At 43.7% G+C, this 18,829-nt stretch overlaps 1 protein-coding gene across 3 annotated transcripts in view; it reads left to right on the top strand.

The window, feature by feature from the left end:
- Window positions 1-18,829, top strand: part of MICU1 (mitochondrial calcium uptake 1) — a 92,929-nt gene that overhangs the window by 25,986 nt on the left and 48,114 nt on the right. For all 3 annotated transcript variants that reach the window (XM_074544364.1, XM_074544362.1, XM_074544363.1), the window contains one exon: window positions 8,224-8,267. In XM_074544364.1, the coding sequence (XP_074400465.1) occupies window positions 8,224-8,267 (44 nt within the window). The remainder of the gene's footprint in view (window positions 1-8,223; window positions 8,268-18,829) is intronic.

Here is an 18,829-nt window from a genome sequence, read left to right as displayed (position 1 = left end):
TTGGTGATCTTAGGGGTCTTTTCCAACCTAAATGGTTCCAAAGGGGTTGAGGCCCCCATGTGGTGCTGCTGGTCAGGGTAGGGCTCATCTCTGCCATCTTCAAATTCCCTGTGGGTTGCAGACAAACACTTGTGGTACCTGGGGAGGTTTTGGCAATCAAAAAGTGGGAGAGAGACACCTTGTTCTTGTCTGGAAAGATGTGTCCTTAATATTTGGTGTTGATTGTGTAGCAGGAGGCTTTTGTCTGCATTTTAGAGATTTTTGTCTCCATTTAGAGATTCATGTTTGGGGTCTCCATTTAGAGATTCATGTTGGGGTCCCCATTTAGAGATTCATATTTGGGGTCTCCATTTAGAGATTCATGTTTGGGGTGAGATGTGGGTGATCATGTTTTTTGATCTCCCACATTGTATCTCAAAGAATGGAACAGGTTTTTGTCAAATTAAAACTTCCCTTGTCTCTGCAGACATTTATGAAGAACTGCAGTCCCCAAATGTTAAATATTTGAGTGTGGGGTTTATGTCCAAATTGTGAAACTGTTTTGATATCTTAGATGACAGCTGCTAATTAAATACTGTGTACCCTTGTGCTTAGAAAATAACAATATGAAGTGTGTGCAGGAGGGAGGAAAAAATAACCCTGGCATTAGTGTTTAAAGCATGAAGGTGAATTGATATTTAGGTTTCCATCGTAAATTTCCATTTTCCCTGGAAATGGCTGTAGTTTCCATGTGAATTCATGGCTGTAGGTTACCATCTTGTCTGTCTCAAACTCCTTGAATTGGTTATTAGAAAAGCAGTAGCACCTGTCTGGGAGCTTAAAACTTGAAAACATCCTGTGTTTCTTTCAGCACATCTGATTCTTCTTTTAGTTCTTCCACGTGCTTGGTGCATTTTAGGGTGTGTACAGCAAATAGGAGCAAGAATGCTGAGCAAACACCTCCCTCAGAGACAAGCAGAGGTGACTAATGGGAAATAATTAATTCATCAGTCTTAGCCACTCACTTCCCATTGCATTCCCTTTGTTGTCCTGGCTGTTGATGTTGTCCCCATGTTGTCCCCATGGTGCCTGCAAATGCTGCCAGTGAGTGACACACAGCAGCTTGGGAGAGAAGAAAGTGGATTTAGGTGTTTCTAGCAAGTGGAATGGGATGGGAGCTGAGCTTGGGCAGGGCAGGAAGGGAGGCATCTTGGATTTTGTTGAGTTGAAAAATCTGTCTTCAGAACACTTAAGGAAATTTTGTGGATTTGCTTCTAGATGGAGCTGCTCTATGTGGTTGTTCCTTACCAGCTCTGTACATCATCACAATCACAGTAAATGGGTTTTTTTAACACATAATGAACAGTAGAAGAGTAAAACACTTATTGCTACAATAAAGTCAAACCAGCCATAACCTTGTTCTGAAATGTTTTTAAAGCTGGTAGTAAAAAATAAAAGGAAGATAGGTCTGGTTTTCAGACCAGAAATTGAAAACAAAGAGTGCTACCTGCTGGCCAGATGAGTTCTGTACTTCACACCCTGCTGGTGCTTTTGACTCACAGGGTAATTTAGGTTCCAGGTTAGCTGGGAAATGCTGGGGCTGCTTTCATCCTGAGTCACAGCCTGGGTGTGCCCTGCACCGGGGCTGGAGCATCCTCCTTCATCCCAGGCCTTTCCTTGGGCTTGGTGCAGCCTGGTGAGTTCCTGGGTGGAGGTAATCCCTCAGTGTGCTCAAGCTGCAGCTCATCATTTCAGGGAGTAACTTCTTGTAAAAGCCTCTGCTGTTTTATGGAGAGAAAACACTGAGGAGTAGAAGTGATCTGGAGTAACGAGGTGCCTCAATCCCTGTTGTATTTATTTTTAAACTGCTCATCCTCTGTGAAGGTATTGTGTGCCTGATTCATTTTTATGGATTTAGGGGAAAGTTTGATTTATTGTCAATAAAGTGTCAGCTTAATTCTGGCCTGTGTTTTGCTAGCTTGGGGAAAATGAATGCCAATCCCTCAGCTCCTGCAGATTGCTTTCTCTGCTTCACTCAAACTTCCTGCCACAGCATTCCCAAGCAGGCAAGCTGTGCTTAAGTAATGACATGAGCTTGCTGAGCTTGGAATGGTTTGTCAGAAGAAGCCAAAGAATGGCATTAAACTTGAAAGCTGCTTTAAAAAAAAATTCCTTTCTGTGCTATCTGGAAAGTTCAAGTGCCAGGAGAGGCGTGGGTGGTGATTTCTGCTCCCTGCAGTCTTGTATTATTTTTACTTCCCTTATGTCCTCTCATACCTGAGAGGTTAAATTTGCTCCAAGAGTGGATGGGAAGGGATGGCTGTTTCCTGCCTGGTGCTTCCTTGGAACCCCAGTCCCAAGCCAGCTGAAAATAAGTTGAAAATTCTCTGTCTCTGGTGGAAGTGCAAGGATTCCCTCCATTTCCCCAGGTTTATCTGGGCCATTCTGCACTGATCATTTTCCTGAGGAAAGTGAGTATTTTGGAGCATCCTGGGCTCAGAAGGAGCTGTGTCATGCTCAGCTTTCCTATGGCCTTTGCAGTAAGGACTGAAAGAAGTAAAAAATGTTTCTTCTCTCTCATCCCAGCATGTTGTAATGAAAGCAGGTTCTTCCCAAACCAATCCTGTATTAACCTGGCTGGTTATCCCAGACTCCTGCCAGAAGAAAGATGCATTTGAGCTTCACCACATAATGAGCAGCAAGTGAAATATCTGAACTCTTGGAAGGTGTTTTGGTTGGGTGTTTGTTTTGTTGGAGTGCCAGAGACCCCAGAGATGCTGCTGAAGGCCAGGCAGAAGCAGCAGCTGTGTCTCTGTGAGGGGATGGTGGCAGAGGCAGAGTGTGCAGCTTGCTTCTCCTGGTAGAAAATGTTTGTTTTCCATGTCTGAGCTGCATGGGGAGCTGAGCACGAGCTGGCCTCTGGGGTGGTACAGTGCATGAGTGATTATTTGTAATTTTGATTAAAGTTTATGAGATCTGGATCTGATCTCCTGTACAAGCATCAGCCAGGAGCTGAGACAAGCGCTCATGTAATGAGGAGGGGAGAACTCCCTGGGCTGGTACAGATCCCTAAAGTTGTACAAAGTGGTCAGCTGAGATATTTAGGACCTAGAAGGAAGCCAGAGATTCTGGGATTCCAGTCCTGGGATTTCACTCTCTGCTCTTCCCTGGTATATCTCCTGAAGAGCTCTTTGGAGCAAGGGTGTGAGTGAGAGGTGAATCCATTTGTCTCCTGACCAAGGTGGGGCTCTTTTTCTGTGGAAATATACAATGCCTGGGCAAGAATCATCTTTGTGCCTGTCAGGCCTGATATGAGAGCCCAGGAAAAGAGCCAAGAAGGAGCAAGAGATGCATTTACCTGTATGTGCTGAAAGTCCCACAAAGGAGGCTTCCATACAGTGCCAGGTGTGGCTGAGCAGGTGAGTTAGGAGTGCATGTCTCACAGGGAAGCTGCCGTGTTGGAGCAGGAGCAGAGAGATGAGAACCAAGTCCCTTGCTCCTTCCTTCCTGGAGCAAAGCAGTCCTGGCATTGAAGCTGAGCACGAGGCTGTTGTCCCCTGAGGCAGCTCATTGTTTGCTTGCAGATTCCATTTTAGATTCAGAGGGGAAATACTCTGAATACAACAATCAGATGCTGGATTACAGCTCTGGAGGGGAAAGCTTGCTCCAGCATTTTCTCCTGCCATAATGTGGCATATCACAAGCACAGTTAGCAGCTTTTCAGTCTTCATAATTAGCCCTTTTATTCATCTGCTGGCAATAAAGGAGTCCATGGTATATATTAAGCAGTAGGGGGAAAAAAAGCAGATCATGAGTGAATGTTACCCAAATAATGTGAAAAATCTGACAAGGATATCAAGACTTGGAAGGAATTGAAAAGGTTTTTCCATCAGTGGGAAGCTGCTGGTGTCCCAGAGGAAATCATGGTGGTTTCTAATTGATCTCAACTGTGTTCTTGGTGTAATATAATTGTCCTTCTCCTGGAAGCTCCTTTTTAAAATGTTTTTTAGAACTGCAGTCTATAACCTACTGCCTATGGATTTATTTTTACAAGATAACATGAAGAGCTTAGTAATTGACTGCATATTTATCAAGTGTGGTAATTAGCTGGCTTTGAGAAAATCCATGGAAAGTATGTTTTTGTTAATCAATAGGAATATAATAAGCATTTGATTTTAGATTTGGCTATTGCTGAACAAGAGCAGGAACAAGTTATTCTGTGTTTTTTCCTTAACATAATTCATTCCTTCTCCATGAAAATTCATTCCTTTTCTCCAAAATGAGAGAAGTAAATGCAGCGAGTATGGTTCTGCTGTTGAACACCACCTTCTCCCCATTGTGGCAGGCAGTGAGTGTTAAGTAATTTTTGCTTTATATTGAATCATTTTTATTTTTAGAGTGCTGTGAAAGTACCATCACATGAATAAAAGTGGCAGCCTATATCCCTGGTATTGGTGAGTAAATGGTGTCAGTCTACTCTGAAATAACATTTTTAGTGGTGCTTAGATACTCCATGGCAGTGCTGCTGTTTATTTGGGGCTCCTGGTAGGTGCCATCGGAATTTGCAGGAGTCATAAACAGGGGTGGTTAAACATTCCAGGGGAGCTGGCTGGGAAATCATTGCAGGTCCCTGAAATGCTGCTGGCAGTGAGGGGCTGGTGCAGAGCCCTTGGCTGCAGGGGCAGAAGGGATGTGTAGGGAAAGGTGAGGGGTTGTGCAGGGTCTCAGGTAAGTATAAGTGTATTCTGGGGCAGATCATGGTGGAAGCTCTGGGTTTGCTCAAGAGAAGCTCTGGGTGATCACTGCAATCCAGACTGGCCATGTGTGTGTCCCAGGAAAGCTTGAGGCAGCCAGGTATCTTCCTGAAATGACTCCTGGCTTTCATTGCTGCCTCTCTTGAGGAAATCCTTTCAGCCACTTCTGAGAGAATGCTTTTTCAGCTCCTGCCCCTCAATGAAAGGTGGAAAAGCTCTTTTTTCCTGGTTCAGCATGCCTATTAGCCTGTGTTCCTGCAGCTCAGCAACAATAGCTCAGCCAGGGGCTGTTTGTGTTGGGAGTGTGGCACCGAGACCATCCTGTGGTGGCTCTAACACCACTCTGCCTTTTGACAAGCAGAGGTGCAATAACTGCCATTCTTCCCTTCCCTCTCCTCTGGGATTGTCCTCATCCATGCAGAGTTCCCATTGGCTCACCAGCCCACACAAATGCTGAATTCCTATTGCACCTTCTTGGGGCTTTTATCTAATTTAAAGAAAGACCCCAGGCATCAGGTAACAGACCCTCTTTGTTGGTTTCCTTTTGTCAGGTTTAAAGGCTTGTGGAAAAACAGGCAGCTAAGTGCTTAAAAAAGAAAATAAAGCTGTCGTGGGAAAAGGAAAATGTATAGAGTAAAAGTGTATGAATTGAACAAAAATGCCTCTTTCAGCTTTTGAATTGGCTTCTTCTCTCAGGACCAATGTAAAGGGAATTTCACAGAGGAATTTGAGTGTGCAGCTTAATTAATGCAGCAGAGGAGAGGGGGCATTGTTGTGCATGGCTGGGAGGGTGACCATGTCAAACACTGGGGGGACCAATGTGCTTGTGTGTGCAGTACAATTGTGGAATCATCTGGGTTGGAAAAGATTTTGAGATTGAGGTCAACCATTGGCCCAGCACTGTCAAGGCCATGACTAAATCATGTCCCCAAGTGCCACATCTACATGGCTTTTGAATCCCTCCAGGGCTGGTGACATCACCACTGTCCTGGGCAGCCTGTGCCAGTGCCTGACATCCTTTTGGTGAAGGAATTTTTCCTAATACCCAACCTAAACCTCCCCTGGCCCAGCCTGAGGCCCTTTCCCCTTGTCCTGTCCCTGTTCCCTGGAGCACAGCCCGGCCCCCCCTGGCTGTCCCCTCCTGGCAGGAGCTGTGCAGAGCCACAAGGGCCCCTGAGCCTCCTTTGCTCCAGGCTGAGCCCCTGCCCAGCTCCCTCAGCCCCTCCTGGGGCTCCGTTCCCTGCCCTGGACACGCTCCAGCCCCTGCAGGTCCTTCCTGCATTGGGGAGCTGGACACAGCCCTGGATGTGCCTGAGCAGGGGCACAGTGACAGTGCCACACCCCTGCTGGGACAGCCCAGGAGCCATTATTTCCACATTTATTTATTCAATGAATATTTATAGTTATTTAGAAACAAATGGCATTTATATATATAAAATTATATTATCAGCTCATCTTTTCTTGCTGTTCTCTACACAGTTGTCTGTGACAGTGTTCACAAGGGTTCTTGAATTAGGGAAGGGATGAGGGTCTGACTCCATGCTACAGAAGGCTTGATTTATTATTTTATGATAAATATTACATTAAAACTATACTAAAAGAATAGAAGAAAAGGTTTCATCAGAAGGCTAGCTAAGAATAGAATAGAAAACAATGATAACAAAGGCTTGTGGCTCGGACAGAGAGTGATTGGCCATTAGCTAGAAACAGCTCTGTGAGACCAATCACAGATGCACCTGTTGCATTTCACAGCAGCAGATAATCAATGTTTACATTTTGTTCCTGAGGCCTCTCAACTTCTCAAGAGGAAAAATGCTAAGGAAAGGATTTTTCATAAAAGTTGTCTGCGACAATCATCCATTCATTTTGGCTCTCTATTGAAACCTCTGTGCTTTCCCAGTGTCCTGTTGCAGGAGGTGCCATTAGGACATACTTTCACTTGCTATTTTTAACCCCTGTCCCTTTTTTGGCTTTCCATGAGTACATGTGTAATGTCAGGCTGTCAGGGATCTGCCTTTCAGCAGCATTTCCTGGCATAGGAAAAGGAGGTGTCCCTGAGAAATTTTTATTATGACTTTATTATGTCACATGGACATAAGCTCAGCTTAAGTCACCATGCAGATGGATGGTCAGGGTGAGCTCTGACCACATAAAGTGTCTGTAATGAAATAACCACATTTATCAGACAAATCCTACCTCTAAATGCACTAATACTTACTGCATTTATACCCACAGCTTGGAGAAGGACACAATTCAGAAGATTGAAGTCTGAAAAAGTGTATGAATATGCAATTTGCATTGTTATCAGGCCCACAAAATACTGAGAAGGTGCTTTCTGGCTGGAATTGTCACAAGTGCAGAAAGCCCTGTGACAATTGCCTTGACCTTTGAAATTGGTGGCAGAGGAGTTGGAGCTGCGTTGGGTCACCCTGGAGCAATGAATAATTCCATTTTCTGCACAATGCCATGAAACTTTCCAGCAGGCAGGAAGGGTTTCATTATCCTCCTTCAAAAGCAGGTGACACAGCAGGCATGGGGAAGGCTTTCTTTTGGTTTTTCCATTTTATTTTCTAATTAAAATTGAAATGAGAATGTGCTACTTACCATAAACAGTGGCAGAAGATGCACGGGACATCGCTCTGCGGAGCTTTCATTTCTCCGAGCACCAAAAATCAGCCTCTGCTCTCCTGAGTTTTACTGGAAATGCTCAACTTGAGTTCTGCTTAATCTCTTCTCAGGATGCACCTCCCTCACTTTGGATTGCAAAGCTTAGACAATTAATCTTCCTGATTTTTTTTGTCATCTTGCTTATACTTTCAGTCACTGGTGTTAGATGCAGCCTGCTGGGCTTTGTGCCTTAGCTCAGCTAAGGCTGGGATGTTCTTTTCCCCACTTCAACATAAATAAACATTTTGGGAAGGTATCAGAGACTTTATTGATATAAACAATTCCTCTCCTTGCCTTTCTCCAATCCAGCTAAATAACTTCACTTCTTACAAATGCATCTAAACTTATCTCCTTTAAACTCTATTTATTTTATACTCAGATATGAACAAGCTTTGGATTTGCTTGGGGACATCCCAATTAACTATGGGAGCAAGTATTTTTTCCCCATTTGTGGGCCATTTGAAAGGTGTTATTAGAAGCACCAAGGGTCACAGGTGAAATGTTTGCCTGGTAATGGTGCAGGGATCTGCTTTGGGGAGGGTATTTCAGGTTCCTGAGAGGTGCTGATTGCTGAGCTCTTGCTGGCCCTGCTGTAGAAGAGGGTTTTCTTCTCTGATTTCATGAGTTTGTTGGCTTTTTGTGTTCAAAATACAAAGTACAAAATGTACAAAACCAAACCAAATTTTCCTCCTGTCCTTATGTTTCCTACACATGTTACTCAGACTGTGCATTTTACTTTCCAATCTTCTCAAACAGAAAACACAAGAAATATTTAATTCTATGCCATAAAAGCTTTCTTTTCTGTATTTTTTTTCTCTTGCAGACCTGGGCCTGGACCAGTTCATAGTGAAACGCTATGATGGGAAGGTGAGCACATTGCACTGCTAAATGTATTTTATTTAATGGCTTTTTTGACCTAGAATCCTTCAGTTATTACCTGTGTGAGGGTGGAAGTTAAATGAAGTGTGTCAAGTGTTCTCTTCTAAGCATTTTGGTTTTCAGTAGCATTGCAGTGCTTTTTCTGTAATGACAGAAAGATTGTTTCTCTAAAGGGGCCTTATTTTAATGTTTACAGACAAAATATTACCACTCCTATGGGCTGGGAATAATAGGTTGTAATCACATTTCTTTGCTGCTTCTTTCTGACTGTGTGAGAGCCCCACAAGTTAAATCATTTCAGAGAAACTCTCTGGACCTTTCCCTTCCAGTCTCATCTCCAGATTCCTGAAGGAAGGAGATCCTCTTGTGGTTTTTTTGTGTGTCTCACCCAGGTATTACCCCCTATTGAACAGCCTTTCTGTCTTCCCTCTTTGAGCCCAGGTTCTTCCTGCAGCACTGCACAACTGTTCTGGATGTTTGTGAGAGGTGAAAATCTTAATTCTGATCTAGTTTTGTCTCCCTGTGAAAGAGGAGCCACGTAGCATCCCACTTGTTGTGGACAGCACAGACCTAATTATCCCCACTGGAAATCCCAGTGGGGTGGTAAAGGCAGCTCTGCCCCAGGACTGGCAGCTCAGATGGGCTCCTTGATGCAGATAACTGCAGGTTAGTTAATTTTCCATCACATCACACAATGGTCCTCCAGCTTTTAGCAGCATTTTCATCTGCACCATCTGAAAATGAAGCTTTCAAAGGGACATCAGCATCTCCCCCCCCCTTATTGCTGCAGGGTGCACCTGGCACAGTGTCAGGCATTTCCAGAAAGCTTCAACACTGGGGGAAAAAAAGAATTTAAAGCTTTATATAAGCCCAGTGTGGGCTGAACATGTTGAATTCCCTGGTTTGTGTTTAGCAGGCACAGGTAACAACAAGATGATCAAATACCTGGGGTCCCTGTATGAGCACTGGGCCAGTGTGTGGTTACCCAGGCAGCAGAGCAGGGCTTTGCTGCAAAACAGACAACAGGGAGGTGGATTTTGGCAGTTGGTTTTGATACATAAAGCTCCAAAGCGTGTCATGAACACCTGTTTTCTTTTCCCTCCTGCCACAAACGTGATGTCTGCTTTTTGGGATTAAAAAAACAACCCAGCCAAAGGAAGGATGTATATTCTTTGCAAAATACCCAGTGTTTCTCTCTGTGGTTTCATGACAGTCTGTTTTGCATTCACTCACTTTCATCATTTTATCTTGTCAAGCTATCACCCTCATCCCCTGGGCTTTACATAAACAGGATTTGTTTGTAGGGAAGCAGTGCTGAATCCCACACTGTTTGTGCTAATGGCTGTCCTGCTCCCGAGCACTCTGCAGGCAATTCCCAGCACTCTGGAGAAAAGATCCAAAGGCAAATCCTTTGAACTCAGCTTTCTGTTCCTTTGCCCCTCAGCACTCAGGGCTCTGACCTGTAGTAGACTGAAATAGCTTTTTATATTTTTATATAACTTAGAGATGTTGCTGCTGCACTTGGATGTGTCCATGCTGTGATTTGATTGCCTGAAAGTGAGGCAGCAGATTGAGGGGACTGCAGTGGCCTTTGCTTTATTATTATCTTCTCCTGGGACCTGATTTTTCCACAGCCTAATAACACCCTGGAAGCAGTGTACTCTGAAAATGAAGAAATAGAGGTTCTTGTTTGCTTGGCTGTCTGCTTAAAGACACTTTGGGACTGGCTACATCTGGCTGTGGCTATTAGGGCAGTGGTAATGTCCAGGTGAGAGATAATTTGAAGAGAGGATAAAATGAGCTGGCCGTGGCTCTCCCTTGCTAATGAAGGAAGCTGACAGTAGATTGATCTGACAGCAACTTGTTCTCATTTTGTTGCTTGCTTTGGGTTCCAGTTTAAAAAAATAACACTGCTTTTATCAGCCAAGCACAAGTGAGGGGCTGCAGAGCTGACCTCACACATTCTGAGTTTCACTTGCATAGTGATAAAACCCTTTTGCATCTCTCCCTCCATGCCTGATTCCAGCCACACATTCCTCTTGGATTATCAAAGCTGCCTCTGCTTGGAGGGGATTTGTCTTTGTGTGCAGGAGGAGCTGCTGAGCTCGGGCAGAAGGGGGAGAGGGTCATCCCTGTTCCCATAAGCATCCTTATGGATATTACACAGAGAAATGGGAATTGTGGTACTCAAAAGTAGGCCTGGTCCCTGGACAGTTCTTCTCCTTTTTTAAGGAAAAAGGAGTTTGTGAACTGTCAGACTAAGCAAGCTGTGCTGCTGCAAAGCACTGACAATCCAGAGGCCAGATCCTGGCTGAAGAGTGGCAAGGAGGATTGATTTTAGTTCCAAGCAAAGTTCCAAACGTGGTGTCTGCATGCAAGCAGTAGTTTAGAAGGAGATGCAGTTAAAAGGTCTGTGCAGTTAGTTGCATTTTAATGACATATTCCAGGTCAGTGTTTGTAGCATCTGTGAGAATTTCAAGCATGTGTATTTGAGATCTAGATGCTGCAGCATTAGTGGGATGATGTATAAGCTGCTCCTTTCACAGAACCCATTTTATTTAGGCAAAGCTGCCATCAAAACAACAAATTGGCCATTGTGGGGTGATCAGGACTGATCTTGCCAAAGGATTTTGGGGAGTCATGTGCCTCTGTATTGTGCTTTTGTTGGGTTTCTGAGCCAGCTTGCTGTGCATGTGACTGAATGCCACGGTGAGAAGATAAAATCCACTTTTTTCCCTTCTTCCTGCCCCTCCTTCCTACTGGTAATTTACAGAGTTACTGGAGAGGGAGGTAGATGTTACTGCCTTTTTAATGGCAACAGTGCTCCTGTAACTTGAGCCTAAATGCTTTTTCTTCACTCCTGCAAGACCGAAAACCCTGGAGACACTCAGCCAGCACAAACCTTTGGTCAGATGTGTGTGCCAGCACAGGCGCATGCTTGTGTGTACAGGGAGGCAACCTGTGGCTCCATTTTTGTCTAAGAGTGGTGGTTTCTTCCCTTGGGAAACAAGCTCAGCAAAGTAGGGGGAAAGAGGCATTGATTACTATTCATTCAGAGTAGAAAGAAGGTATTAATCAGCTTGCAGACATTTCATAGGGAGCCTGAGCAAAAGGCTGATGTGAGAACAGGCACACTCTCAGGGTGTGGAGGTGCCCAGACCATGATTGTCTGTCTGCTGTGTTTCCACTGTCTCTTCCCTCCTGCATTTGGCATTGGGAAGGCAAATGCATTTTTAACCCATCTGTAGGAGAAATAGCTCATGTTTTAGTGATGAATATGCTCTCACTAAGTAGTAGAGATTTCTTAGCACATCCAACCTGGCATAAGCTTCATTAACGTTACGTAAGTTGTCGTGCAGAGTTTGTTAAAAATTTTCTTTTCTCGTGCTCTCTCTATTTTTTTGGCTTATGCATTAATGATTGACAAGCTTCATCTCTCAAAAAACCAAAGAAACAATGGTGCTCATGTTACTGCTCTGAATTGTGAGCTGCATGTCCACCCTGTCCCCAGCCTGGTGAGCCAGCACGGGAGCTCCCAGGTGTCCCCCAGCACTGCAGCCTGGTGGGAAGGTGGAGGTGAGCTGCAGTGCTTCTGAAAGTCCTCTGGCCTATGTAGGAAATAAAAGCCCCATTTTAGATGGCTTATTAGTTTAATTAGGATACACTTGACTTGCTCCTTTTTCTCCTGTGGGGAGAATTCCTTGCTGCTGCTCAATAAGAGCAAGAGCCTTCGAGCTACCAGCAACAGCTTCCCCTCCTGCAGTAAGTAATTAGAGAGGCTTTCAGTGCCCTCTAATTAAATTTATGACTTAAGTATTTCCTGCCAGCATTTATGTTTACTTCTCTAGATGTTTGGGCATGCCATAAAGTAATGCCAGGCAAGGTGAAGGACAGGGAAAATACTTCAAATAGTGCCTCTAAGTGCCAGTAAAACATCTCTAAAATTCACTTGCACTGGGTAATGCAGGGTCATATCATGGACCAATGCAATGAGTATCTTCAGCTGCCCTGACCTGAAGGTGTGTGTCCATTAAAGAACACTTGCTGGGAGTCAGCTCAGCAGGCAGATTTCTTTCCAGATGATTTAAAGAGCATCTCAGGAGCAGAGAAGTTGAAAAAAGTACTTGAGGAAGATCCCCAGGGAGAAGACTGGAGGTAGATGCACCATCCTTTTCTGGTGGGTTGAAGGATCTTGCTCACAGGTTTGAAAGAATGGAGAGGAAAGGAGCCTTGATTTATTAGCTGGAATTTCTGAGATCCTTTGCTCTGTGGATGGGCTTTGCCTGGAGCATGATGCTCCCAGCAGAGTTTGATAAGCTGCCATGGACCCAAACTTACAGCAAGTGAGACAAGCCTAAAATCCTGCTGTCATTGAGGAGCCAAACACTGGGTCAGAGCTCTGAGCTCCCTGGAGGTGTGAGTGCCTCTGAAACCTTAATTCCAAAGGATGCAACTCTAAATGTTGCCTTACCAAAAGCCAGTATCACAATCAGCAAAGAGCAGCATAAAGTGCAGGTGCACTTGGAGGACATTTGGTATGTTCTCCAGGTTCAATGCAATGAAAACAGGTGAGGAGTCCTCTAAATCCAACTGTGTGGGGTGTTGCCAGCATCTGTTGTGACAGAGTTTGAAATGAATGTGTCCCCAGTGTCCCCAGCTGGAGCTGGTGAGGCTGGGTTATGGTTTGCTTGGAGGCACCTTGAAGTGTTTGGCCATTCTGGTTCATAATCCATGGGAAATGTCACTGTCCAACTCCAGATTCCCTGCTTTTAAATTCCTGCACACTCTGATCTCAGCACAGGTAGTATTTGCATAATAACCAGGAGGCACCTTCTTACATGGATAATAACCTTGCTCTGATCTGTATAACATTCCTCTGCCATCCCTGAAAGGGCTGTAAGGAAGTGCTGAGACAGAATCCTTGCCTGTGGCTTTGTGGAAGCAAGCAGAGATGCAGTTTATTGCAGACAACCAGCAAAGCTGAGCTGAGAAGGTTTTTATCTTCTTGGTTTCTTTGCTGACACCCTGTCCACCTTGGTTGGTTTCTTTGCTTGTTGGCTTTCCCCTCCCAGCCCAACTTGACCCTCCTGTCTGCTTCAGTTAGTTCTGAGTTTCTGTGTTTGCTGGGACCTGTGTGGACACTAAAATGTGCAAATTCTTTTCTTGGTTTGTTTTTAATAAAACTGGATTTCATCAAAGAAAATTCTTAATTGCTTCTAACACAGTGCACAAACATCCCTGTGGGCACCTGGGCTGCTTTAGGTACAGAACAAGAATCTTCCTTTCCTAACTCCTCTACCAAACATTTGTGGTGTATTTTGCCTTTGACAAAGCTCTGTGTGCTGTTATCTTTGTGTATCCCTAATTCTGCTGCTTGTTTCCACAGGGCTCCTACTAAAATCCTCTGGTTGTTCTTTGTCCTCTTGTGTTCTGGTTTCCAGGTCCCTGGCAGGTGTTTCTTCCAGCTGCTAATATCTCTGATACTTGTCTTTATTCTAATTCTGGTTTGTGCTTTTTTTTTGGTGTAACCAAGCATTCCCTCATTTTCTTTCCTTTTCTAACCCTCTCCTCTCCCACCAGGATTTCTGGCAGGTACAAAGCAGAGAGCATGTGCTTTGATTAGTTTGTGCTTCAGACCTCATAAAATGCACTTTTCATGTGAAAGGGACAGTGTACTCTCACCTCTTCCCCCTGCTTCTCTCATAAATACTCCTGAGTGCTCTCCTTGATCTCAGCCTGCAGGATTTATTGCAGAACACCTGAGTTTGTCTTGTGGAGGGAACAGTCCTCAGGGTAACCATTAATTCCTGGCTCTGTTAACAGAGCTGCTTTGAGCAAAGCTCAGATGTGTGTCTCCCTGCCCTCCTGGTTTCACAGAGTCCTCTGAGGCTTCTGTCTTATTTTGCAGCTCAGTGAGACTGTGATAGAGCTGGCTCTGTTGGAAATTGTGTTTTCCCCTTGAGGCCACCAAGTTAGTTTGATTCCCTGGCCAGGTGCTCTGGGGAAATGTCATCTATTTGAAGGTGTGCAAGTTTGGGAAAGGCTACATTTGCAAACTTGAGTTTTTCAAGTTACAGAATTATGTAGAGTGAGCTGTATTAAAGAATATGTTAGGTAGTAGATATTTAGTTGTTGTAGTTCTAAAAATGTTTAGTAGGAAAAAGTACTAGAAACCAAAGGGGAGTTCATTCAATATTAGTAAGTAAAGAGGAAAATATCTTTAAGCAGTTTGAGTTGGCCCTGTAGCTTTGTGACTTTAATGAAATCCACAGGGAAAGTTAGGGAAAAATAAACAACTTGGTAATAAGCCCTCAGTGGGTGTAGGCAGTCTTTTAATCAAAAATGGATTCTGGAGTATTTCTGGCTTTAATTTCTTTGATAGTTTTGCTTGTGTTAGCTTAATGCTTAATACTTGAGGGACACAAGACAAAGCTCTGAGAGCTCTGTCCTTGGGTGACATGGTGTTAGTATGGAAGGAGAGGATGGCAGGGAATGCTTTAGGAGATGCTTGAACTCATTTGGCTGCAAAAGGAAGTAAAGTCTGGATGGTAGAGGCAGGTGAAGAAAAAAAAAGGACAGAGAGGGAAAGAGAATTGACAAGATTTTGGTGGTGAGTACCAAGTGTGCAGCCCTAACCTCATCAACTGAGCCTATGTTTAATAATCACTTTTTGTAGAGAAAAAGTAGTCAGGTGTCCTTTCACACTGGGACTTCTGCCTGAGAGAATGAGCTACACAATGAGTTCATCTTGGTCATGCAGGCTGAGATGAGGGAGAGCAGCATCCCAATTTGCTTCAGAGACCTAAACAACCTTTTAAATTCCAAAGTGGCAAAACTCAGCTCATTTTAGAAGCCTGATGTGGGCCATCAAGGACCCTAATTGCAATCCTCCCATTAAATTTCAATGCAAAATGCCCCAGTGCTGGTGCAGATTGTAATGTCATTACCCTGCAGAGGGCTGAGGGGAGCGCAAGTGTAGACTGTCCCTTTTCCAAGGCATTTCCTATTTGCTTTTCCTGCAGGGGTTTCTCCCTTGCATGAGTGGCTCTGCTGCCTGCCACGGGTTGGGAGAGTCTGTGTTGTTGGTTTTCTGGGTTGTACAGAATGCTGGCCTTGCATTTCAGGTGCCCTTTGTTTGAAAGGTGGTTTGAATATTTACAGCCTTGCTGGAAGGGAGGGAATGCAGATTTCTCTTTGCAGTCACAGGAATCCACCTGCAGTAAGAATTGCTGCCCAGGTTTTCATTCTCTGCACGTGCTCAAATTCAGAGTGAGAGAACGTCTAGGACAACCTCATCCCTGTCCACCTCTGTATTTTTGTGCCCCTCTGGAGATACACAGATAAAGTAACACCTCAAAATCAAAAGTTTTTAAAGCGTCTTGATTAAAATATACTCTTGAAAAGTATTATCTGCCAATTATGCAGTATTATCTGCCAACAGTAAATTTTAAGCATTTTCTTAGGTCAGCACTCAGCCACCACAATTTGCCATGGAGAACCTGTTTGTGTTTGCCTGTGTTGGTGTGCAGACTTCATAGCAAATTACCATTCCTAGTGGCTCCAGGTAATGTGAGCTTTCCCATGGCTAAAAGAGGTTTATGAGTTTCAAAAGGTCCTTGTGCTGTTTTCATCACAGCCTCAAACACTTTTTTCTTATTTAATGATGTAGAAAAAGTGATATAAAAAAGCCAGGTAGTGCATTTAAAATTACTTATTTTGCATCCACATTATGGAACTGACTTTAAAAACTCCTGAATCCCTCAATTTTCCCCCAGGTCCCATTTTTGTCCATGTTTCATAGTGCAGAGGGACCTCTCCTATCTCTTTTTCCCTAAAGGACTTTGGAAGATTTGGGCTGAAAGGCTCAATTTTTAAATCTGATCCTGAAAGCCTTTTTATTTCTTTATTTAGTTTTCTTAAAGTGAGGTGCCTGAAATCTCTAGATACATGGCTTTGACTCTTTAAGGTTTAAATCTTAAAAAAAGAGCGAAGTTTGAAGTCCTCCTTTTTATCAGTTCAGTGTTTTGATTCAGAGTTGAAAGTGTTCATATTTTCAATTACCACAGCAAGATTTGGTTTTCCAGGTTTTGCACTGGAATTTTTTAAGGGTTTCCCTTGTCTGTTACCAAGTCTCTCAGTATTTATTTCCCTGGATTTTCAACAGGAAAAAGCTGCAATAATCCACACCTGTCCTGCTGGCAAATAGGACTTCTTTTCCTACATGCCTGCAGTTAACCATGAAATACATACATTAATAGAACTGAAAGAAAGAAATACATTAATAGCTGTCTTATTTTAATATTTTATAATAATAAATAACAATAACAACTGAAGGTGGTCAGTTGGGACTGAAAGAGAATTGCTTTGCATCCAGCTTACTTCACTCTACACTCATGGGTTTGTATTTGCTCAGTACAATAATGGTCACCTGAAAATGTTTCTGTTCAAAAGGAACAGACCAACTACAATGATGTTTGTCAATAAAAGGTGGTTTATTCTTTATTCTTCATCTAAAATCCCTTGCTAATTGACAGAATTGTTCCTGGTTCTGGAGAAACACCCATTATTTCTCATGGATATTTATTTTACTGCTGTTTTGGAAGGCAAAAGTTGTCACATTGGGCTGATAAATTCCTGAAGCTTTGGTTCATGGAAGTTGAAATGTGGTGCTGAAATATAAGTTACAGGAAGAAAGATGCTCAAAATGTCCTTTCCTTCTCCAGATGGAAACCCAAACTGGCAGCTCTGAGGGGTTTCCCAAGGATGTGTTCTTCCTGAATTAAATTGTTGTTTCTGGAATGCCAGCTGAAGTGGAGCTGCCAGGATTTAGGTGCTCAGGCTTTTCTAGCCCTGCATTAGGAATTAGGATTTCCCAAGGATGTGTTTTTCCTGAATTCAGTGCTGTAGTTTCTAGAATGCCAGCTGAAGTGGAGCTGCCAGGATTTAGGTGCTCAGGCTTTTCTAGCCCTGCATTAGGAATTAGGATTTCCCAAGGATGTGTTTTTCCTGAATTCAGTGCTGTAGTTTCTAGAATGCCAGCTGAAGTGGAGCTGCCAGGATTTAGGTGCTCAGGCTTTTCTAGCCCTGCATTAGGAGTGGGAGCAGCAGCACCGTGTGCCCATCTCTGCCTCTGCAGAGAAAGCATCCCTCCATGTACAAAAACACACCTTTATTTTTCACATTTGCATAATTCAATATTACCATGTTTCTCTCCTCACTTAGCCCTGAGAAAACCATTTGAAAATCCAAAATAAAAGTTAATATTTGGCGAGGAACATAAGGATTCTGTGGGGTTTCCACCAACCCTTGCTGGAAGCTGTACCATGTCCTCAGCTTAAGAGAGGCTCCAGCAGCAGAGGAGTTTTGGGGTGGAAGATGTGAAGTTTGTATGTACCTTTGGGTGCTTTGCAGCCAGCCTGTACATAAGGAACTCTGGGGAGTTGCCTGCATGCAGCACAAGACTTTTTCCTCTAGCACGTGGCTCTGGGGAAGCTTGGTCACTGCATTGATCTGCTCAGCCACATCTTGGTGCTGATTGAGCTTGGAGCCTGAGTTGGGAAGGGCAAAGCAAGCTCTGTATCTTGAATTTGAGTCAGTTTTTTGACCTGTCATCAGTGTCTGGAGCTGTAAGAGAATCTGCCTGTACACCTGTCACAAGTTTTGTTCCACTCAGACTGGACTGGTAGCTTCTCACTGAACTTACACAACCATGCTTGTGCCAAAAGCACTGAGATATTTGGATTTCTTTTCCCTTTTACATGTTAATTTGGATGTCTGCTCGTCTGTGTGCTTGTTAAATATGAATCTACTGCTTGATTAAAAAATACATCATAATTGTAAAGTGTTCCCCATGGCTTGCTCACCTGTGAATGCTGGGGTTTAAATGGGGTTTTTGGAATGTGCTGAATGATCTTAATCAATTACTCTGGTTTTGGGAGTGGATTTTACATGGAAAAAATGTTAAGTGGAAGAATTTGACTGTTTTAACTGAACGCTTTGAGAATTACCTTGTGCTCAGATACAAATGGTGTGGATAATTATTTGTGGAGATGACTTGTCTCTAAAAGAAGGTGGAGGTTTGGAAAGGGATTTTTCCTGATGTTCTGATACCAAGCATCACCTTTCTGGCTGACTGGGAGTGTGCTGGAAGGAAGGTGGGTGTGGAAAAGGGTGTTTGAGGTCTTAGTGAGGACTGACTTTGGGTCAGTCCTTGAACTTTGAGGGGTGACCACAGCCCACACTGTGCTTTGTGAAATGAATGGATTGATTTATTTTCTATTGTTTTTCCTGGAGGTTAGATCTAATTCCTTTTAGCAATGTTTGGTGGTGGGGAACAACTGCTGGGACAAGGATGCTTTGAGCCTTTCCCACAGTGGGGTGGGCTTCCCACAAAGTTCATAGAAAGCAATCAAACACACAGCTTCTCACTGAGATAGAGGACAATGAAGGGGAGACCTGGGAAGTCTTTAAAGCTTCTGTTCTACTGCTGGGAACCTGAAAATCTGATTGATCAGGGCAGTTGTTTTCTCTTAAAATCAGGGGGAGGAATT

Source organism: Zonotrichia albicollis, chromosome 7, assembly GCF_047830755.1.
Source record: "Zonotrichia albicollis isolate bZonAlb1 chromosome 7, bZonAlb1.hap1, whole genome shotgun sequence".
Classification (NCBI taxonomy): domain Eukaryota; kingdom Metazoa; phylum Chordata; class Aves; order Passeriformes; family Passerellidae; genus Zonotrichia; species Zonotrichia albicollis.
The sequence above is the reverse complement of the archived record's forward strand: the minus strand, read 5'-3'. Positions and strand labels throughout refer to the sequence as shown.